At 44.0% G+C, this 23407-nt stretch overlaps 1 protein-coding gene across 3 annotated transcripts; it reads left to right on the forward strand.

The window, feature by feature from the left end:
• The first annotated feature begins 895 nt into the window (after window positions 1–895).
• On the forward strand, window positions 896–22962 carry Shcbp1l (SHC binding and spindle associated 1 like). Of its 3 annotated transcripts, none has more exons than XM_070034300.1 (10): window positions 896–1355; window positions 3964–4113; window positions 7608–7822; window positions 9079–9165; window positions 9237–9455; window positions 10721–10826; window positions 14600–14753; window positions 17233–17483; window positions 19112–19234; window positions 22607–22962. In XM_070034300.1, exons 1-10 carry the CDS (start codon window positions 942–944, stop codon window positions 22856–22858), a joined length of 1971 nt encoding a protein of 656 aa, XP_069890401.1. In that variant the 5' UTR covers window positions 896–941; the 3' UTR covers window positions 22859–22962. The 3 variants fall into 3 exon arrangements, with proteins under 3 accessions (XP_069890401.1, XP_069890402.1, XP_069890403.1); XM_070034301.1 differs by having other exon boundaries at window positions 899–1067; window positions 22607–22960; XM_070034302.1 differs by having other exon boundaries at window positions 1192–1337; window positions 22607–22960.
• The last annotated feature ends 445 nt before the right edge of the window (window positions 22963–23407 follow it).

A 23407-nucleotide genomic window follows, 5' to 3' on the forward strand; every position in this document is an offset into this window, starting at 1 on the left:
GTGGTTAACTGCAGTTATGAGTCTCAACAGACTTTCCTGCCCAGGTTGGCTTTGAACTCCAGTGCTCAGATCTCAGCTTCCTGAGTAGCTAGGATTTACAAGCATTAGCCACTAGCACCCAGCTAATGTAATCTCTTTTCTCTTTTTCGTTTTTGCCAGTGCTGGGACTTGAATTCAGAGCCTGGGCACTGCCCCCGGGCTTCATTTGCTCAAGTAGCACTCTATCACTTGAGCCTCAGTACCACTTCCAGCTTTTTCTGTGTATGTGGTACTGAGGAATCGAACCCAGGGCTTCATGCATGCGAGGCAAGCACTCTACCACTGAGCCACCTTCCCAGCCCCTAATGTAATCTTTTATGTGAGAATTCTGATCAACTCAAAACCGAGACCAGACAGGCCAGCGACCTGCCTGACAATGCTTAGCCTTGACACATAGTGAAGGAACCATTTAAAACGTAAAGGAAGTTGAGCTGGGGTTACCTGGGGTCCAGGCGTGTGGAAGTGCGCGTGCTTGCGTGTGGTGTAGGGTCAGGTCAGTGTTGTGCATGACACATGCTTATCGTGGGGTCCTGGTGACCCGCGCGGCCTGGCGAGAGGGGGTAGCAATCACCCCGAAACCCATGCGGACCCCAGAAAATACCCTTTGGGAGGGAATTCAGTGGCGGGAGGTGCGGGGGGCCGTGGGTGGGGTGAGGGAGGGTCCCCGGGCACCGCCAGCGGGGGGGGGGGGTCGGTGGCACCGCCGCTGTGCCCCCCTCATCCCGGCCCCGCCTCTCCCCCCCCCCCCCCGTGCCATCGGCTCGGAGCCTCAGGCCCGGCGGGACCCTCGAGGCCGCGCTCGCGGGGGGCAGCGGGTGGGGGCGCCCCGCGCGCACGGCCGGCGCGGCCCGGGGCGGGAAACGCGGCCAACGGCTGCAGCTGGCCGGCGGGGTGCCGCAGAGATGGCGTCGGGGTGCAGGGCCCCCAGGCCGGAGGACGCGCTGCGGAACATCAGCCCCGGCAGGCGAGGCGAGAAGGCGGGCGCCGCGGCCCCCGGGGCCGGGGCGGTGGCGGCGGCGGCGTCCCCGGTGCGCTCGGTGGTGGCCTCGCCGCGGCCGGTGAAGGGCAGGGCGGGCCGGGAGGCGGCCCGGCGCCGGCTGCAGCTCCCGCCCGCCGCGCAGGCCGAGGCCCGCGGGGAGGCCGCGGAGGAGGAGGACGAGGGCGACGGGGAGGAGGGCGAGCCCTTGCTCTTGGCGCCCGAGGAGGACGAGGACGAGGCGCAGCCGCTGCCCCCCGTCTGCGCGTCCCCCATGCGGGGCATGTGGCGGGACGAAAAGGTGGCGCTGTACTGCGACCAGGTGCTGCGGGGCTCCAAGGTGCGAGGAGAGCCAGGGAAGGAGGCTGGGGGAAGGAGGCCTCGGGGAGGAGGCCGAGGAGGTGGGGAGGAGGAGGCCCCGAGGGGAGGAGGCCCTGAGAACGAGGTCGGGGAGGTGGGAAGGGGGCTGGGGAGGAGGCCCGGGAGTGGGGAAGGAGGCTGGGGAAAGGAGGCCCGGAGGGGGGAAGGAGGCAGGGGGACTGGGTGGAAGAGTCGGAGTGGGGTTAGAGAATTGGGGTCTTCTTGGGGATTGTGGAGGGGTGAAGGTCACAGAGAAAAGCTACTTTGGAAAAATCTTGTGTGTGCATGTGTGTGTGCGTGTGTCTGTGTGCATGTGTGTGCGGGCATGTGTGTGCGTGTGTCTGCATGCATGTGTGCGTGTGCATGTGTGTGCGTGTTTGTGCGTGCATGTGTGTGTGCGTGCATGCGTGTGCGCATCCTTGCACCAGTCCCGAACCTTGAATTTAAGGCCCTTTTTTTTTCCCACTCAAGGCTGGCGCTCAACCACTTGAACAACACCTCCACTTCCAGCTTTTTGGGTGGTTAACTGGAGATAAGACTCTCACAGACTTTTCTGCCCCAGCTGACTTTGAACCTTAATCCTAAAATCACAGCATACTGACTAGCTAAAATTACAGGTCATCGCCACCAATGCCCAGCAAGTTTTTTTTTCTTTTGCTGGGCCTGGGGCTTGAACTCAGAGCCTGGGCTCTGTCCCCGAGGCTGTCTGTGCTCAAGGCGAACACCCTACCACTGGAGCCACAGCACCACTGCCAGCCTTTTCTGTGTATGTGTAGTGAGAAATTGAACCCAGGGCTTCATGCATGCTGCACACACACTCTACCATGAAGCCACCTTCCCAGCTGCAACAAATACTTCAAAAAAAAAACTTTTAAAAATTATTTAAAATAAGCTTTACAGGAGTTTATGCTGCGATTCATCCATTTCATGCCCTCTGTCACACTTCCTGCCTCCCTCCTGCCCCCCCAAAATAGCCTCTCCAGCAAGTTTTGGAGTTTGGACTGAGGGCCTCATGCCTAGCTTAGCCTTTCACCCTAAGGCTAGCACTCTACCACTTGAGCCAACCTGTACTTCCAGCTTTTTGTGGGTTATTTGGAGATAAGAATCTCAGGAGGGCTGGGAAGGTGGCTCAGTGGTAGAGTGCTTGCCTTGCATGCATGAGGCCCTGGGTTCAATTCCTGAGCACCACATAAGCAGAAAAAGCCAGAAGTGGCGCTATGGCTCGAGTGGTAGAGCACTAGCCTTGAGCTGAAGAGGTAAGGGACAGCGTCCAGGCCCAGAGTTCAGGCCCCACCACCGACCAAAAAACAACAACAACAACAAAATAAAAACAAAAATAAACAAGAATCGCAGGAAGTTGTCTACCTGGGCTGGATTATAACCTAGGTACCCACTGGGATCTCAGCCTCCTCAGGGGCTAGGTCAGGCAAAACCCACAAGCCTATTTCAGCAGCATTTAACCAGCCCACCAACACACGGCTCCCACGGGTCACCTCCCCATCTCCCTGTTGGTCCTCTGCTTTAGTTGAGATTCTCTGTGGTGTTCTCATATATGTTACAATGTAGTGGAGTGTTAGCCTTGAGCAAAAGAAGCTCAGGGACAGTGCCTAGGCCCTGAGTTCAAGGCCCAGCACTGGCACCGAAAAAAAAAAGCAATGAGCAAATATTATTGAATGCTCAATACACTAACTTGTTTTATAAAAGGATATTATTTTAAAATTTTATGTACTGAATATATTTAATAGGATATTTCATCTTTTTTTTTTTTTTTTGGTCGGTTGTGAGGCCTGAACTCTGGGCCTGGGCGCTGTCCCTCAGCTCTTCAGCTCAAGGCTAGCGCTCTATCACTTGAACCACAGCACTGCTTCTGCCTTTTTTTACTTATGTGGTGCTCAGGAATCAAACCCAGGGCCTCATGCATGCAAGGCAAGCACTCTACCACTGAGCCACCTTCCCAGCCCAAAAGTAATTGTTTTTAAATGCAATTGCTGTTTTGAGGGATTTTTTGTTTGTTTTTTTTGAGAGATAGTCTCACTATATAACACAAGTTAGCCTCAGACTGACTTCTCCTTCCTCAGTATTCTGAGTACTGGGATTATAGTTATTCATCACCACATCCATCTGACTATTGCTGTATGTTTAGCATGTGTCAATTTTTTTCATCTGCTCAGTGGATTAATAAATACTTAATGAGACAGATATCTTTGAATTAATCTGTTAAGTAAATGGATTTTTTTTTTTGGTCAGTCATGGGCTTGAACTCAGTGCATGGACTATTTCCCTGAGAATTTTTACTGAAGGCTAGTACTCTACCCCTTTGAGCCACAGCTCTACTTCTGGTTTTTAGGTGTTAGTTGGCTTTGGACTAGAATCCTCATTTCTGCCTCTTGAGTAGCTAGGATTGTAGGCATGAGCCACCAACACACAGGGTAAATGAAATTTTTAAATTCATTTTTAATGTGGATGATATTTTCTATTATAGTTAAAAATCTGTTAAAGGTGCTGTTGGTTCTATTCTAAAAATCAAATTGGCAATATTTAAGTTATGAACATAATTTAATGTATTTCTACATCTCTATTGTTGTTAGGCAGAAGATGCTGATGAAGCCATGAGTAAATACCTGTCAGAAAAGCTAAAGCTGAGGGACAAATGGCTGGGCGTGTGGAAGACCAACCCTGAGCTGTTCTTCGTGAAATACGAGGAGGCCTCCATTCCTTTTGTTGGTATCCTGGTTGAGGTGATTAAGTTTCACTTGATCTTTGTTCTCTGAATGAAATGATAAGTTTTGCTTTGGCAAAAACTTGGGCTATCATTTCCTTTTTGCCTTCATTTATCTCAATTGTGAGAGAGTTGATTCAGATGAGGAAATCTACCAGAAAACTCTTGGCAGAATTTGGCCTTGAAGACAGAAAAAGAAGAAATGACCAAATCTGACTTCCAGAGAGAAAAACAAACCTTTTTGTTCTAAACAAACTGTTTCGTTCTATTTAATGGCAGCTATCAAGGATTTTAAAGGGACCTTCTGATTTCCAAAACTGACTTATAGAAGTCCCATAAGGCATTCAAATCTAATTCCTCTCTCTCTCAAAAAAAGACCATTTTAGGGAGAACCAGAAGTACCCGGAACCCATTTCTACTTGTTTTCTTATGTTCTATTTTTTTTTTAAGACAACAGTAAACAATTGAGTAGATTTTTAGAAAAAGAAAAAAGAAACTATGTATTAATTACATGTAGCTGTTGTGCACTAAAGGCATGAAAGTCTATTAAACTAAAACACATAAACACACACACACACACACACACACACACACACACATGAGCAGCGTCTCAAGGACATAATGAGCTAGAACAAAAGCCCCTAATATTGCTGGGTGCTGGTGGCTCACGCCTGTAATCCTAGCTACTCAGGAGGCTGAGATCTGAGGATCGCGGTTCAAAGCCAGCCCGGGCAGGAGAGACCGTGAGACTCCTATCTCCAATAAACCACGAGAAAACCGGAAGTGGCGCTGTAGCTCCAGTGGTAGAGCGCTCGCCTTGAGCTGAAGAGCTGAGGGACAGCGCCCAGGCCCAGAGTTCAAGCCCCACGACCGACAAAAAAAAAAAAAAAAAAGCCCCTAATATTGTCTTCAAACTACTAGAAGAGGGGTTCATTCCAGCTACTCAGGAGGCTGAGATCTGAGGATTCCAGTTCAAAACCAGCCTACACAGGAAAGTCCAGGAGACTCTAATAGCTAATTAAATACCAAAAGGCCAGAGATAGAGCTGTGGCTCAAGTGATAGAGTGCCAGCCTTGAGTGAAAAATCTAACAAATATCACCCAGGCCCTGAGTTCAAGACCCAGTACACTAAATGAATGAATGAATGAATAAATAAATAAATGTAAATAAGTAAGTGAAGTGCCAGAGGGGTGAGAGAGAGCTGAAAAACTTTGAAAATTGGTGGCTGAAACTTCTCCCAAAATGGCAAAAGTTATAAATCATTTTAATATACCAAACTGATCAGCCTGGCTAAGCCTGGGAAGAAGGGAATTTGGTGCAAGCTTCCTGACACTGGACATTATGATCTGCCCTAAATCTACCTTTCGCCTCAAATCTGCCAGATCACTAAGGCCTGCCCCTCCAGGCATGGAAGATTTTTGTTAGAAAAAATCAAAAGAAAAGATTTAAAGATACAAGTGATAGAGTTACGAAAAACACAGCTTGGCAGACAATCAAAGCCTACAGTGAACCTACTTCTGCCTCCTCCCCACCCCAGACCTTTGTAGTGCCCCACTCTTAAATGGGAGTGAAAGCTTAAATAAGATTAATTAGACTTTGCCAGAGAACCACACAGACATCAAGGTACAGAGAACAAAGAAAGGTTTCTTGCTGGGAAAGGGGCCGGCAAGACTCCTTCTCACAAGGGAGAAGTGAGAAGAAGCATCAGCTATTGTCTGAGGTGACCTATATAACCCAGGAGGCTTAGGAGGAGCTAGAAGGTGCTAGGAAGCAGAGACCGTGGTGTGGATGTGTGGGCTGGGGCTTCATCATGGCAGACTAGGATTTATGGCTGCTATCCAAATAGTAGATAAGGGTCCTACAGCTGCCCAGACCTGAAGGTCACTCTAAGGGGCTCTTGTTGCCTTCTATGGTGGTAGCTGCCCCAGAGGAGTGCCATCCCAAGGGAAAGGGGGCTGGAGGCTGATTATTTACTGCCTTTACTACATGGGCCTAGTGTTGCCTAGGAAGGGAGCCTGCTAAGCTGTGGAGAAGGGAAGGAGTGGACTAAGCTATGGGAAAGGGCGCTCATTTCGCTAACCGGGAGCACATATACTTGGTCATCAGATCTTCAAGCAAAAATTTCTATTGGTTCAAACCAATATTTAAAAGAAAGACATTTGGAAGAAACAAAGGGATATAAAAATGAAAATAAGGAGGGCAACTGATTATTTGGCTCAGTGATAGAGCACCTATCCAACACATGCAAGGCCCTGGGCTTGATTCCCAGCACCACGAAAACAAAAAACTTCACCAAGAACGGAAACGTGCCTGGCGCTGGTGGCTCACACCTGCAGTCCTAGCTACCCAGGAGGCTGAGAGCTGAGGACTGAGTGTTGAAGCCAGTCCAAGCAGGAAGGTCCTGCTTGGAGACTCTTTATCTCCAATTATCCCCCAGAAAATTGGAAGTGGAGGTATGTAGCTCAAAGTAGTAGAATGCTAGCCCTGAGTACAAGCTCCACAGCTGACAAAAATAAAACCAAAAACAGAAAACAACAACAAAAACATGTTCCCAATCATATACATTTCAGTTTGTGGGTTGTTTTTTTGTTTTGTTTTGTTTTTAGTTCGGTCGTGGAGCCTGAACTCTGGGCCTGGGCGCTGTCCCTCAGCTCTTCAGCTCAAGGGTAGCACTTTACCACTTGAGCCACAGTACCACTTCTGGCTTTTTCTGCTTAATGTGGTGCTGAGGAATCAAATCCAGAGCCTTATGCATGTGAGGCAAGCACTCTACCACTGAGCCACCTTCCCAGCCCCAGTTTGTGGGGTTTTTGTTTTGTTTTGTTTTGTTTTTGAGAGAAGTGGCGCTGTGGCTCAAGTGGTAGAGCACTTGCTTTGAGCTGAAGAGCTGAGGGACAGCTCTCAGGCCCAGATTCAAGCCCCATGACCGAAAAAAAAAAAAAAAAAGGAAATGTTTTGTTTTTGAGGTTTTTGTTTTTTGGTTTGTCATGGGGCTTGAACTCAGAGCCTGGACACTGTCCCTCAAAGCTAATGCTCTAATATTTTGAGCCACAACTCCACTTCCAGCTTTTTTGGAGATTAATTGGTGATAAAAGTTTCATGGACTGGGCTGGGAAGGTGGCTTAGTGGTAGAGCACTTGCCTTGCATGCCTGAGGCCCTGGGTTCGATTCCTCAGCACCACATAAGCAAAAAGAAAAAAGCCGGAAGTGGCGCTGTGGCTCAAGTGGTAGAGCGCTAGACTTGAGCTGAAGAGCTGAGGGACAGTGCCCAGGCCCAGAGTTCAGGCCCCACAACCAGATTCCCCCCCCCCCCCAAAAAAAAAGTTTCATGGACTTTACTGACTGGGCTGGCTTTGAACCACGATTCTCAGATCTCAGCCTTCTGAGTAGCTAGGATAACAGGTGTGAGCCACCAGCACCAGGCCCAACCAAATATTTAAAAGAAGGAACTTTATAAATGGTTCATAGAAGAGAAAATCTTTGTGGTTTAATGTGTTTTAATATTTGTCTTAGGTTACTTGCAAACCACTCCAGAACTCATCCTCTTGTTTCAAAGTTACTGTGTCTGTGGCGGAGCCCTTCTCTTCCAACATTGCAAACATTCCAAGGGACCTGGTTGATGAGATTTTGGAGGAATTGGAGCATAGTGTACCTCTCTTGGAGGTGTACCCAGTGGAAGGACAGGATGCAGACATAGGGGACATTGCTCTTGCCTTGGAAGTTGTAAGGTAAGCAAGCTTTCTTCCAAAGGTTAAAATTGCCAGACTCAACTGTTAATTTAGTGTGCAGTCTTTGTTTATATGAGCGTTTTATAAATATCAATTTGTTACAGGTGGATTAAATTTGTGATTTTTAAGAAGTTTATTAACATAAGACCTCATGTTTTTTAGACATATACTCTACTAGTTGAGCCACACATCCAGCCATAAGTTTCTCCATTTTAATTTTATTTATTATATTTTTTGTGCCAGTACTGAGACTTGAACTCAAGGTCTGAATGTTTAGCTTTTTTGCTCAAGGCTGAATCTCTATCACTTGAATCATAACTCCAATTCTAGCTTTTTGCTGATGGAGTTAAGTCTCCCAGAATTTCCTGTCCAGGCTAGCTTTGAACCTTGAGGCCTCCAAAGTAGCTAGGATTATAGGTGGGAGCCACCAGTACCCAGCTCAAAATTTGCTTTTTTTGAGAATTAAAATTCAAGAGCCAAGGGGCTGGGAAGGTGGCTCAGTGGTAGAGCGCTTGCCTTGCATGCCTGAGGCCCTGGGTTCGATTCCTCAGCACCACATAAGCAAAAAGAAAAAAGCCGGAAGTGGCGCTGTGGCTCAGGTGGTAGAGTGCTAGCCTTGAGCTGAAGAGCTGAGGGACAGTGCCCAGGCCCAGAGTTCAGGCCCCACGACCGGACCCCCAAAAAAAAACAAAATTCAAGAGCCAGGCCACCCCTGGTGGCATATGCCTGTAATCTTAGCTACTCAAGAGGCTGAGATCAATGGTTCAAAGCCAGCCCAAACAGGAAGGCCCACGAGAATTTTATCTCCAAATAAGCACGCGGGAATAAAAGAAAGCTGGAAGTGGAGCTATGGCTCAAGTGGTTAGAGCACTAGCCTGGAGCTCAGAGACAGCACCAGGCCCTGAGTTTAAGTTCCAGGTCTGGTATACATAAAATAATAAACAAACAAGCAATTTTAGGGACAGTGGCCAAGTCTTGAATTTAAGCCCCAGCACTGGCACATAAACACACACACACACACACACACACACACACACACACACACACACACTCACCCACACAACTTCAAGCCCACTGTTTCAATGCACACCAGTAATCTCAACACTGAAGCATGTGAAGCAGGAAGATCCTCAGTGTGAAGGCAGCCTGGGCTGTCTGGATAGGACAGCATATGGAGTTTTCGAATCAGAGAATCTTATAAATATTGTAGAGGCTGTGTTTGACGACTGTCAGACTATCTTTTCAATTTCTTGTAGGTTTTTTTATGATTTTCTTTGGAGAGACTGGGATGATGAAGAAAGTTGTGAGAATTACACTGCTCTTATTGAAGAAAGAATTAACTTGTAAGTACAGTTTAGAAACGATTACGTACATTATGTGCGAGAAACAGCGTAACTGTCCTGATGCTTTTCAGGTGGTGTGATATACAGGATGGCACCATCCCTGGGCCTATTGCACAGCGCTTTAAAAAAACGTTGGAGAAATACAAAAACAAGCGAGTTGAACTCATCGAGTATCAAAGCAATATTAAGGAAGACCCATCTGCGGCGGAGGCTGTTGAGTGCTGGAAGAAGTACTACGAGATAGTGATGCTCTGCGGATTGCTGAAAATGTGGGAAGATTTACGCCTGCGGTAATGGTTTGCCTTATTGGAACTAGAGACACGAATGCAGTCTTTTTTTTCATGATATCGGTTTGATTATAAAATCAGAGGTCTCATTAATGCATTAAGGACAAGGTACAACTTGAAAAATTATTTTCATACGAGCCATACTTGCTGGGGTTTTTTTGTTTTGTTTTGAGTTTTTTTGTTGTTGTTTTTTTTTGTCAGTCACGGGGCCTGAACTCAGGGCCTGGGCACTGTCCCTCAGCTCCAGCTCAAGACTAGTGCTCTATCACTTGAGCCATAGTGCCACTTCTGGCTATTTCTGCTTATGTGGTGCTAAGGAATTGAACTGAGGGCCTCATGCATGCAAGGCAACCATTCTACCACTGAGCCACTTTCCTAGCCAAACTGGATTGTTTTTGACAACTCATAAATCCAAGCTTTGACATAATCTTTTTTTCTTTTTTTTGGTCAGTTGTGGGGCTTGAACTCTGGGCCTGGATGCTGTCCCTCAGCTCTTTAGCTCAAGGCTAGTGCTCTACCACTTGGGCCACAGTGTCATTTCCAGTTTTGGGGTAGTTTATTGGAGATAAGAGTATCATGGACTTTCCTGCCCTGGCTGGCTTTGAACCACGATCCTCAGATCCCAGCTTCCTGAGTAGCTAGGATTACAGGCATGAGCCACAGACACCTAGTTCTGACTTTCTTTTTGAGATATTTAAATAAGAGATATACGTAAATAAAAGTAGAAAGAAAAGAGGAAGTAGCTAGGAACACCCAGAAGCAGATAATATAAAAACATTTGAGAAACAAGAACAATTCTGCTAGGAAAAGCATAGCATAGCCAGCTATTGTACAGAGACTGTATCAGTTGAAATTTCTTGCTAATAAACATAGTATTAAAATGAGGAATGCTCTTATTTATGCCCCATATTGTAAGATGTAACCCATCTCTGCATTGAGGAAGTATGTGACTTAGTGGATTGCAAACACACAATCAGGAAATGCTTTTTCACTACTGCAAGGTTGAGCCAGCTAAAGTTGCATTGAGTTACAAGATGATTTCCAGGTATAATCCATTAACGTGTAAAGGTTTTAGAATTTAAGAGCTTAAGCACACAGTTACCTAAAAGGCTTTAATCCTTATATTGCTCTCAAGTAGCTGCTTCCAAAGAGAGCAGTTCACAATGTCTACTGTTCAAAGATGCTTAGCACCAAGCTTTTATTTAGTGAGTAAAGAAGGTTGGATATTTTCTATTCTAATTTAATCATTAAGAAATACTTTCTCCTAGAGTTCATGGACCTTTCTTTCCAAGGATTTTGAGACGAAGGAAAGGGAAAAGGGACTTTGGAAAGACTATCACACATATTGTAGCAAAAGTGATGACTACTGAAATGGTATGAAAGGCACTTTTATTCTGTGTATCTCTGTGTGTGTGTGTGTGTGTGTGTGTGTGTGTGTGTGTGTGTGTGTGTGTGTGTGTGTGTGTGTGTGTGTGTGTGTGTGTGTGTGTGTGTGTGTGTGTGTGTGTGTGTGTGTGTGTGTGTGTGTGTGTGTGTATGCTGGTCCTGGGGCTTGAATTCAGGGCTTGGACACTTACCCTCAACTTTTGTGCTCAAGACTAGTTAATGCTCTACCACTTTATCCACAGCTCCATTTCTAGCTTTTTGGTAGTTAATTACAAATAAAGCGTCTCATGGACTTTTTGCTCAGGCTGGCTTTGAACCTTGATTCTCAGTCTCAGCCTCCTGAGTAGCTAGGATTACAGACATGAATCACCAGCAGCAAACAAGACACTTATTTGCAACTCAGATGAGTTGAGACCTCAGGTAGACTTCTTGTCTTACTCAGTAATACCTTGTTTCTTCCACTGTCTCCAGCCCAGTGATTGCCATATAGGTAATGCATAACTAGATACAGAGCACTATTTCCTGAGTCCTAGCCTTGTCAGGTACTGTCTTGTTGCCATACTGAGGAAGAGATAAAAATGACTGAACCAGACTTACAGTCTTGATTCTTCATCTGTCTGACAGATTTCACAGGCAATGGAGATAATGGTCAAGTGAACAGGAAATTATTGATAAATCACAGAATGATAGATACTATAATAACATGTAATAATGTGAGACTCTCACTATGTTGGCCAGGCTTCTTGATCCTCCAGCCTCAGCCTCTTAAATACTTCACATAGCAGATGTGTATAACTATACTTGGCTCAAACATAGATTTCTAAATCATAAAAATCTGATTTTTTTATTTTAATTTTTTCTTCAGTACTGAGCTTGAACCCAGGCCCTACACATGCTAGGAAGGCACTCTACTGTTAAGCCATACTTCCAGTCCTTTGTTGAACTGGCTGTTCTTGAGAAAAGATTTTGCTTCCTGCCCAGGCATTTGCCTGGATCACAATCCACCTATATAAATATATAGAGTTTTTATTTATTTATTTATTTTTTTGCCGGTCATGGGGCCTGAACTCTGGGCTTAGGCGCTGTCGCTCAGCTCTTTAACTCAAGGCTAGCGCTCTACCACTTGAGTTACGGCGCCACTTCTAGCTTTTTCTGCTTATGTGGTGCTGAGGAATCGTACCCAGGGCCTCATGCATGCGAGGCAAGCACTCTACCACTGACCAGCCTTCCCAGCCCATTCACCTATTTTACACTTCCAGTTATTGGGATGACAGGCCTATGCCACGATGATCAGCTTCAAGATGGTATCACAGACTTTCCTAGCCAAGTGTTTTTTTTTTTTTTTTTGGGGGGGGGGGTCCAGTCGTGGGGCCTAAAATCTAGGCCTGGGCGCTGTCCCTCAGCTGTTCAGCTCAAGGCTAGTGCTCTACCACTTGAGCCACAGCACCACTTCGGCTTTTTTCTTTTTGCTTATGTGGTGCTGAGGAATCAAACCCAGGGCTTCATGCATGCAAGGCATGCACTCTACCACTGAGCCACCTTCCCAGCCCCTTCCTGGCCACACTTTATGGCCTAGAACTCCAGTCCTGATCTCAGCCTCCCATGTAGCTAGGTTTACAGGTATAAGCCACTGGTTCTGGCTAAAACCTAGTTTTGATTCCAGTTTGCATCTTACTATTTGTATGAAATTTAAATAACTTACATGGTTTCTCTGATTTTCTAATCTTTAAAAATAGAGTAGTGAAATCTAGGCTTAAGTGGAAACAATTTATATGAATCTTATAACAAAAATGCCTTAACTTGTAAGTGAGTGTTAACTGTTATTATTACCACTTTGCTATTTATATTCTAATCACAGATCAACATTGTCACATTTCTTCCTGGCGTGCTCCAAAATTTGCATAACGCATCACCATTTTAAAGTGAGCATCAATGTCATTTAGTACATTTACCGTGCTACATACCTGTAGTAACCATTTTTATCACCCCAAAATAAAACTCCACCAGCTTCTTTTTCCACTGGTTGTGTGGCTTGAATTCAGGGCCTGAATACTGTTCCTTAGCTTTTTTGTTCAAGGATGAGTTCAAGCCCTAGGAGACACACACACACACACACACACACACACACACACACACACACACACACACACACACACGGAAAAGGAAAAGAAAACAAGGTAAACCAGGCATGTGCATACCTGCAGTCCTAGCATTTGGGAAGCTGAGGCAAGGAGGATCATGAGTTTGAACCCAACAAGATCCCGTCTCAAACAAAACAAATTAGGCACCGGTGGCTCAGATGCCCCTAAGTAGATGAATGGATCAAGAAAATGTGATATATATATGTATATATATGTGTAATAAAATTTTATGCCTCCATCAGAAAGAATGACATTTCTCCATTTGTTAGGAAATGGAAAGACTTGGGAAAAGTTATATTAAGTGAAGTAAGGTAGGCCCAAAGAAAAATAGGTCCCATGGTTTCCCTTATCTGCAATAACTAGTATATGTCTGGGACAAGCAGAAAAGGTCAAAAGCTTTGTACATATGACCATATAAGATGATGCTAAGCGAAACGAACCCCAAGATAGGGACACAAGTGGTTTTACCTTTATTGCTGTTGTTTCTAATGTATTTTTAATGTACTATGTGATTTTATTGGTTTCTTTTGTATGTTCTTCCCCCATGGGACAACCCATTTTCACTGTATTTGATTCCAGTGCCCTGCATCTTGTATATACATTTTTCTAATTTGGGGAGGGGAAGGGAAATAACAAAATGTTGAAATAAGGATATAAGTTGACCCATTGTAACAATGAGATGTACAAGACACTATGTTGAAAACGAACTTTACAACTTTGGGTGGAGGAGGGAAGAGTTGGGGAGGTGGGGTGGGAATGGACGGTAGGGGAAAAACAAAGGAGGAGGTAACAATGCTCATAGGAAATGTATTCATTACCTACTCATGTAACTGTAACCCCTCTGTACAGTATCTTTACAAGTAAAAATATATACTAATAATAAATAAAACTGCTCAGGGACAGTATCCAGGCTGAGTTCAAGCCCCACAACCAACCAACAAAAAACAAAAAAAAGAGGATGGGAGTGTGGCTTATTGGTAGAGTTTGCCTAGCATGCATAAAGCCCTGGGGGGTTCAATTCCTCAGTACCACATATACAGAAAAAGCCGGAAGTTGGCAACGTGGCTCAAGTGGTAAGAGCTCTATCCTTGAGTACAGAGAGGCTCAGAGACAGAGCCTAGGTCCTGCCTGAGTACAAGCCTCAGGACTGGCAAAAACAACACAAAACAAAAACCAATTAACTGCGGTATCCTGTATGTAAAGCTTGGCTTTAACACCACCTCTATGTCCTAGACTGGCTCATAATATCAGTGAATGTTAATTTCCTTAGTGTTATTATAGCAGGGGATATGCACAGTGAGGCTGAGGAAGTAGGTTGTGATGTTCACAATGTCTTCTGATGTATAGCTTACACCATTTGTCTTTTCTTTTGGTACTTGAATTCAGGGCTTCTTGCTCTTGCTCTGCTTTCTTGCTTATGGCAAGAACAACACTTGAACCATGCCTCTAGCCTGGCTTTTCTTCCTGGGGTAGCTCCACATGCCAGCCCTCCAAGTCTCAGGTCAGGTAGCTAAGATTACAAGTAGGAGCCACAGGTACCTGGCTCCCATTATAATAGATATATGTGACAGGTTTCCGTTGAGCTTGCTGTTGAAAGTGCACTTTTTTCCTTCTTTGCAGGTAAAGGACTTGTCTGCAGACACTCTTCTCCAGCAGCATGATGACCTGGATTTGGCTTTGGATAGTTGCTATAGTGGAGATACAGTAGTTATTTTCCCAGGAGAATATCAAGCTGCAAATCTTGCTTTATTGACTGATGATATCATTATTAAGGGTTAGCAGGCTGTCCTCCACAGGGTTTTGTGTGTGTGTGTGTGTGTGTGTGTGTGTGTGTACATCATAAGCACATGTAATGAAATTAATAGAAGTTAGATCTGATGGGGCTTGGAATGTGGCTTAGTGGTAGAGTGCTTGCCTAGCACGCATGAAGCTGTGGGTTTGATTCCTCAGTACCACATAAACAGAAAAGCTGGGGCTCAAGTGGTAGAGTATTAGCCTTAAGCAAAATAAACTCAGGGATAATGCTAAGCCCCAGGACTGGCAGAGGTGTGGTTTGATTGGTTAAGCACCTGCCTATCAATGAACAAAACCCTGGGTTCAAACCCTAGTAATATAAAACAAAACTAAAAGAGCCCCAAGGGCTGGGAAGGTAGCTCAGTGGTAGAGCACTTGCCTTGCATGCCTGAGGCCCTGGGTTCAATTCATCAGCACCACATAAGCAAAAAGAAAAAAGCCGGAAGTGGTGCTGTGGCTCAAGTGGTAGAGTACTAGCCTTGAGCTGAAGAGCTGAGGGACAGCGCCCAGGCCCAGAGTTCAGGCCCCATGACCGGACCCCCCCCCAAAAAAAGCCCCTCAAAACAAACAAAAATCAGTTTATATCTCAGAAAAGTCCCCTTGTATCCTGTACATATTTTTTTCCTCCTCCTCCTTTGAGATGGGTGATACTGTGGTTTGTGTTCAGGATCCTACCCCACTCCTGCTTCCCCAGTAGCTGGGAAAACAGGCCTATTACCCAGCCCCCAAGTTCATCATGCTTTATTTCAACTCTGGACCTAAGTGCTGTTGCTTAGCTCTTGTTTTGCTCAAGGCTAGTTTTCTGGCTAATTGGAGATAACAGTCTCAAGGATGTTCTTCTGGGCTGCCTTTGAACCACAACCTTCAGACCTCAAGCCTCCTGAGTAGCTAGGATTACAGGTGTGAGCCACCAGGGCCTGGCCATGTTTTCTTTTTGTGTGGGTCCTGTGCACTTGAGTTTTTATGCTGAAGGCTGGCACTCTACCACTTAAGTCACAGTTCTATTTACTTCTGGCTTTTGGTGGCTCATTGGAGATCAGTCAACAGATTTTCCTACACAGGCTAGCTTTAAACTACAGTCCTTAATCTCAGCTTTTTTGGGGGGGAGTGTGGGTGTCAGTCATGGGCTTGAACTCATGGCTTGGGTGCTATCCCTAAGCATTTTCACTCAAGGCTAGCAATTTCCCATGTTGAGCCACAGTACCACTTCTGGTTTTCTGTGGTTAATTTGCGATAAGAGTTTTACAGACTTTCCTGCTCAAACTGGCTTTGAACCCCGATCCCTCAGATCTCAGCCTCTTCAGTGGGATTACAGGATTACAGCCACTGGTACCCAGCTTCATTTTTGTTTTTCTTTTCTTTTTTTTTTTTTTTTCCTTTTTGATGCTAGTCCTGAGGCTTGAGCTCAGGGACTGGGCACTGTCCCTGAGCTGCTTTTGTTCAAGGCTAGCACTCTACCACTTGAGCCACAATACCACTTCTGGCCTTTTCTGTTTATGTGGTACTGAGGAAATTGAACACAGGGCTTCATGCATGCTAGGTAAGCACTCTACCGCTAAGCCACATTCTTAGCCCTTCATGTTTATTTTTACCAAAACTACTCTGTCATTTTAATGTGACGAGTATTCCTATTGTCTGGCCAAAAGTACACTTAGATTCTATCACTTAAAACAAAACAAAAGTCAGGTGCTGGTGGCTCATGCTTGTAATCCTACTCAGGAGGCTGAGATCTGAGAATCACAGTTCAAAGCCAGCCCAGGCACTAAAGTCTGTGAGACTCTCATCTCCAATAAAATGCTCAGAAAAGGTGGGAAGTGGTGTGGTGGTTCAAGTAGTCACGCTCCACCCTTGAGCATAAAAGATCGGAGAAGCTGGGTCCCGATGGTTCACACTTGTAATCCTAGCTACTCAGGAGGCTGAGATCTGAGGATCATGGCTTAAAGCCAGCCTGGGCAGGAAACTCCATGAGATTCTTATCTCCAATAAATCACTAGAAAACCAGAAGTGGTGCCTTGGCTCAAGTGGTAGAGTGCTTCGCTTTGAGCTGAAGAGTGCACAGACAGCGCCCAAGCCCAGAGTTCAAGCCCTACGACCGACAAAATAATAATAATAATAATAATAATAATAATAAAAGATAGGAGATGATACCCAGGCCCTGATGTTCAAGCCCCAGTACTGGCACCAAAAAAAAAACTTTGGCATATATTTTGTAGCTCAGATATCTGTACTCAACTGATTGTAAGATTTAGGGAAATACTTAGTGGAATGAGTTTGTTGAATAAATGCTACTAGTACATTTAGAGTATGATCATAAACATATTTTTCCACTATGGCATCAATATATGGACAAAAGATTGTATTATAGTTCACAACTGAATCATTTATATATGCATATATGTAACTTTTGGTGAAAATATTTGAAAGAAAAATATTGATTTGTTTTTGTCCCTATACACCAGGAGTTGGAAAGAGAGAAGAAATTATGATTACTTCTGACCCTTCTCATGACAGTTTCGTGGTCTCCAAAGCTGACAATGTGAAACTAATGCACCTCTCTTTGATACAACAAGGGACGGTTGATGGTATTGTGGTGGTGGAGTCAGGTCACATGACTCTAGAAAACTGTATATTAAAATGTGAAGGAACAGGAGTGTGTGTTCTTACGGGGGCTGCTTTGACAATTACAGACAGTGAAATAACTGGTGCCCAGGTATTTCATTCTATCAAAGTATGGTTTCATATGACTATAGGTAATGACTGTGAGGAATCTTTGCATTCAAACATAGCAATTTATTTTTCAAAGGAACTATACTTTAACCCAGAAAATGAGAAAAATCAACCAAATGCCATTTAACATTGGGAAATGTGAACATGTATATAATGTATAAATATATGTATATAATGCATAAATCTATTCATGTATATATATTTATAAACTATTAAAACAACAGATTTACTGGGTGCTGGTAGCTCATACCTGTAATTCTAGCTATTCAGGTGGCTGAAATCTGAAGATCTCAGTTCAAAGCCAGCCTAGGCAAGAAAGTCCATGACCCAAAAAGCCAGGAACGAAGCTTTGGCTCACGTGATAGTGTTATCCTTGAGCACAAAAGCTAAGACAGTGCTCCAATTCTGAGTTTAACTGCTGCACACACACACGCACACACACACACCACAACCCTCCAAACAACACAAAGACTCCTAGGCTCCTAGAACTCAAATGGGTAAAAAAGTTTGACATCAGCTTACCTCAAAGGTAGTTCTCTAATAGTTTTTAATATTTTAACATCTCTCCATGTTGATTCCACACACACACATACCCATTTGTACCAATATACATCTGTATTCACAAAGCTTTCTTAAATTTGTATTTGTTTTTGTTGTAACCAGTCCTAGGGCTTGAACTCTGGGCCTGGGTGCTGACTCCTGAGCTTCCTTTGCTCAAGGCTAGACTCTTACCACTTGAGCCACAGCACCACTTAATGGCTTTTTCTGAATAATTTATTGGAGATAAGAGTCTCACACTTTTCCTGCCTGGACTGGCTTCCAACCACGATCCTCAGATCTCAGCCTCCTGAGTAGCTAGGATTACAGGCGTGAGTCACCAGCACCAGTAAAATTTTTAGTTCTTTTTTTTTTTTCTTTTTTTTGGTCGGTCGTGGGGCTTGAACTCTGGGCCTGGGTGCTGTCCCTGCGCTCTTCAGCTCAAGGCGAGCACTCTACCACTTGAGCCACAGCACCACTTACAGTTTTCTAGTGGAGATAAGAGTCTCATGGACTTTCCTGCCCGGACTGGCTTTGAACCAAGATCCTCAAATCTCAGCCTCCTGAGTAGCTAGGATTACAGGCGTGAGCCACCAGTGCCCATCTTAATTTTTAGTTCTTGATTCATGTAACAGTAATTTCTGTAAGCTTGTTGCAGACCCAAGGTCTGCCCTGTGTAACTGCAAATGCAATGTCAAAGCTAAATTGACATTTGTCAGCCGGTGTGAGCCTTGTTAAACTTATTTCCTTAATAGCAGGAGACAAAAACCCAATTACACAAAAATGAGACAGCAGTCTTGGGCTTGGATGTGACTGCAACAGTACTTCAATGACTATTCAGTGCATTAAAAAAAAAAAAACTCGGTTATTGCATGAACTATGTAGCTTAGTAGATTAGCTTATTAATAAGAGAATTTTAGTTTTGGGGTAGTGCACGTAAAGCAACTTGCCTAGCATTCATAAGTCCTTGGGGGCTGGGTCCCAACCACTACAAAATATTCCAGTAAAAAAGTAAGTTGAAGCAGGAATTGTGTACATGCCTTGTAATTTCTTTTATTTGCTTTTCCTTTATAGGGTGCTGGTGTTGAGCTATATCCCGGGAGTGTAGCCATTTTGGAAAGGAATGAAATTCACCACTGTAATAATCTCAGAACCAGTGACAGTTCAAAAAGCACTTTAGGTGGAGTTAATATGAAGGTACTGTCTTAGTGATTAAAGTAGAATCCTAAAATATCTAAGCAGGGCTGGGAAGGTGGCTCAGTGGTAGAGTGCTTGCCTTGCATGCATGAGGCCCTGGGTTTGATTCCTCAGCACCACATAAGCAGGAAAAAAAAGCCAGAAGTGGTGCTGTGGCTCAAGTGGTAGAGTGCTAGCCTTGAGCTGAAGAGCTGAGGGACAGCGCCCAGGCCCAGAGTTCAGGCTCCACGACCGGACTAAAATAAATAAATAAATAAATAAATAAAAATATCTAAGCAATGCTTATAAAACATTAGCTTCATTCTTACCACCTAGTTAAAATGATAGTTGATTTGGAAAAGTTACATGTATGTGTAAATAATGGCTGATGGGAAGTCATTTTAGCTGTTTAGTAATTTTAAATTTAAACTGTTGGTAAAAAGATTCTGAGGAATAATTGCTCAATGTCTTCTCTTTCCTTCCTGCTGTTATAAATTCTGTTTCTCCAGGTTCCTCTCTAGGCTTCTGTAATGAGTTCAACATTGAGTTTCCCTTCCATTTCTACATTGTAATTATTTGTTTTAGAAATGCCCATTGTCTTTTCAAACACATCTTAAACTACTTAAGGGCAGTTCATCCAATATTCCTTATCTGAAATGCTTGAGACGAATACTTTCAGATTTTGGGAGTTTTCAATATTTGCATACATGTCTGGGGGAATGGACTGAATTTAAATGTTACTCATTCATGCTTCATGTAGATATTCCTATACAATATTCTAATTGTGAGTGATACAAAGCTTCATGAAGTTGAATTTTCCACTTATCTCAGCATCCAAAGTTTCCATTTTGGAACATTTCAGATTTCTGGTTTTCAGAATTAGAGATATTCTAGGGCTGGGAGTGTGGCTCAGTGGTATAGCGCTTGCCTTGCATGCGCTAGCCTTGAGCTGAAGAGCTGAGGGACAGCGCCCAGGCCCAGAGTTCAGGACCCACCACCGGACCCCCCCCCAAAAAAAAAAAAAAGACTCCACACAGAATTAGAGATATTCAACCTGTATTAGTTAGTAGACCTCTGTATCTGCTCCAGCTTGACTTCTAACACTAAGCCAGAACTGGTCAACAATAAGGTAAACAGGTAATTGAAGCCCTGTGTAATTTTGAAATTTATCTGAAAAACCCTTCTGGCAGGGTGCTGATGGCTCACACCTGTAATTCTAACTACTCAAGTGGCTTGGACATGAGGATCACAATTCAAAGCCAGCCTGGGCAGGAAAGTACCTGAGACAAGTCTTATCTCCAATTAACCACTCAAAAACCAGAAATGGCTTTGTGGCTCAAAGTGGTAGAATACTAGACTTGAGCAAAAGCACTCAGGGATGGCACCCAGGCCCTAAGTTCAAGTCCCACAACTGAAACAAACAAAAAATTTGTTTCTGCTCTGAAGTTTTCTTAAATTTGTTAGAGGTACCTAAATGTTAATACACTTCACAATGTCTCCTGAAGAGTTACTTCCTTCAGTTAACAATTCAGTAAGATTGAAGACAGAATTTGTTCTATCAGGTTCTTAAGTGACACTGAGCTCAAAATGAGCCAAAGACCAGTAACACCCACATCTGGTGGCTTGCTGGGCATGGTGGCACATGCCTGTAATTCTGTGACTCAGGAGGCCAAGGTAAGATCTTATTTAAGGCTTGTCTGGGATACATAGTAAGATCCTGTCCCAGAAACAAAAAGGGTTAGGTATGTATATCCATGATGGCAATACCCTGGGTAAGATCCTTAGTGAAAAATAACAAAAACTGTTCCTACTGGGTATGATAGTGCCAGCCTGTAATCCAGGGAAGAGTTGTAGGCCAAGCTTGGTTAGCGAGAGTTCTATGTGCAAATATTTCAAACTCCCTTAAAAATCTGCAACATTACTTGTGCCAAACAGGTTAGCCCGAGTTCCATTAGAGACCCTTTCTCAACAAAACCCAGCAGAATCTTGAGCCTTACTTCAGAACTTAGAATGTGACTTCAAACATTCATATATAATAATCACATAATTTTGTCAGGGTTATAAAATCTGTTAAGGGGGCTGGGAAGGTGGCTCGGTGGTAGAGTGCTTGCCTTGCATGCATGAGGCCCAGGGTTCAATCCCTCAGCACCACATAAGCAGAAAAAGCTGGAAGTGATGCTGTGGTTCAAGTGATAGAGCACTAGCCTTGAGCTGAAGAGCTGAGGGACAGCGCCCAGAGTTCAGGCCCCACCACCAGCCACCAAAAAAAAAAAAAAAAAAAAAAATCTGTTAAGATCTATGCTTTCTCCAGCCATCCCTCCATTCTTTCTACAAATGCATTATATTCAAGCCACACTAGATTATGTTGTTGCTGTTCCCAGAAATTATCCTGTTGTTGCTATTACCTTTATCTGAAACCTTTTCAATACAACTTTAATAGTGACTATTTATAGTCAAATTAGTTACCGTCTGCTGGGCACTGGTGGCCCATAACCTGTAATCCTAGCTATTCAGGAGACTGAGATGTGAGGATCATGGCTAGAAGCCAGCCTGGACATGAAAGTCCTTGAATCTCTTATCTCCAATCAACTACTCCAAAAAAGAAGTGGCAATCTAGCTCAACTGGTAGAGCACTAGCCTTGAGCAGAGGCTCAGGGGCAGTGTCCAAGGCCTGAGCTCAAACAACAGGACCAGAAACACATACACACACATACACACACACAAAGAACACACTGTAAAAACTAATTGTGATAACACATGGCCATGCTAGCCAATGATGCTGTGCTATATGTACTGCCATGTCCAATTCCATCTTTTCCAGAATTACATTATGTGACATTATTTTTCCTGCTTTATCATGTATTAGGGGTTACCTTCACTGATTATATCCCATCGAGACTACATATTTTGTTGGTGCTGCTGTGTGTGTGTGCACAGGAGGTGGGGTCTTAAGATGGCTTCAAATTGAGACCCTCCCAATTTGAAACATTTTATGTAAGTTTATGATAAAAAACTGACAAAATTTCATTTAGTATTTTTACATTAAGCATGTCCAGCGAATATTAGCTAGTACTACTAGGTGTCGGTTGCTCACACTTGAAAACCTAGCTACTCGGGAGGCTGAGATCTGAGAATCATGGTTTGAAGCTAGCCTGGGCAGAAAATTTCCGAAAGACTCCAATTTGCTGGTTAATCTCCATCAGCAAAAAGGTGATAGCTCAAGTGGTACAGCACTAGACTTGAGCAAAACCTTAAGGGACAGCAGAGTTCAAGCCCCAAGACCAGCACAAAAGAAAAAACTGTTTAGCACAAAAATGTGTCAACTTTATATATTCAGCCTAGCTGCTAATTTTTTGTATTAAAACTAAAATATTTCCTCAAATAACTCAACAGGTCCTTCCAGCGCCCAAATTGAAGATGACTAATAATCACATTTACAGTAACAATGGCTATGGAGTCAGCATTCTTCAACCAACTGAACAATTTTTTATTGTGGCAGAAGATGCTCTGAACAAAGGGGCAGCTTCTGGAGACAAAAAAGATGACAAAATGCTCTCTAAAGTAATGCAGAACCTGAATCTGGAGATGAATAATAATAAGATAGAAGCAAATTTGAAGGGAGATATCAGAATAGTCACCAGTTAAAGCATCTGGACAAATGTGTGTACTTCAGGACTTTAAGCAAACAATTTTCATACCCCACAGAAATGGTAGTTTTAAATGTAAAGCTTAATAAAAACATTAAAACATTTAAATGTTTTCACTCATTTTTAAAATAACCACTTTGAGAACATCACTCCTTTATCTGAGCAAACCAGTTTTCTTGCATACCTATGTGGTATAATCACCCTTTTTTTTGCAGTGCTAGAATCTGAACTCAGGGCCTCCCAATTCCAATCCCTCCTGTGACTTTTCTTTGGGCTTGGATATAGCCTTTGATCTCTGGCCTATTTGGGACTTCAAAAGCTTGTCCTACCACAACCTGCTTCATGATCTAGGCGCTGGTGGCTCACGCCTGTAATCCTAGCTACTCAAGAGGCTGAGATCTGAGGACTGGTTCAAAGCCAGCCTAGGCAGAAAAGTCCATGAGACTCATCTCCAATTAACCACCAGAAAACCTGAATTGGCACTGTGGCTCAAGTGGTAGAGCACTCACCTTGAGTTGAAGAGCTGAGACAGCACCCAGGCCGAGTT

Source organism: Dipodomys merriami, unplaced genomic scaffold (assembly GCF_024711535.1).
Source record: "Dipodomys merriami isolate MVZ:Mamm:240054 unplaced genomic scaffold, mDipMer1.0.p SCAF_24, whole genome shotgun sequence".
NCBI lineage: Eukaryota > Metazoa > Chordata > Mammalia > Rodentia > Heteromyidae > Dipodomys > Dipodomys merriami.

Coding starts and splice junctions, on each gene's coding strand:
- Shcbp1l (XM_070034300.1), top strand. CDS start 942: ATGGCGTCGGGGTGCAGGGCCCCCAGGCCGGAGGACGCGCTGCGGAAC. Junction 1,356..3,963: donor AGGTGCTGCGGGGCTCCAAG/GTGCGAGGAGAG, acceptor TATTGTTGTTAG/GCAGAAGATGCTGATGAAGC. Junction 9,166..9,236: donor ATTGAAGAAAGAATTAACTT/GTAAGTACAGTT, acceptor GATGCTTTTCAG/GTGGTGTGATATACAGGATG.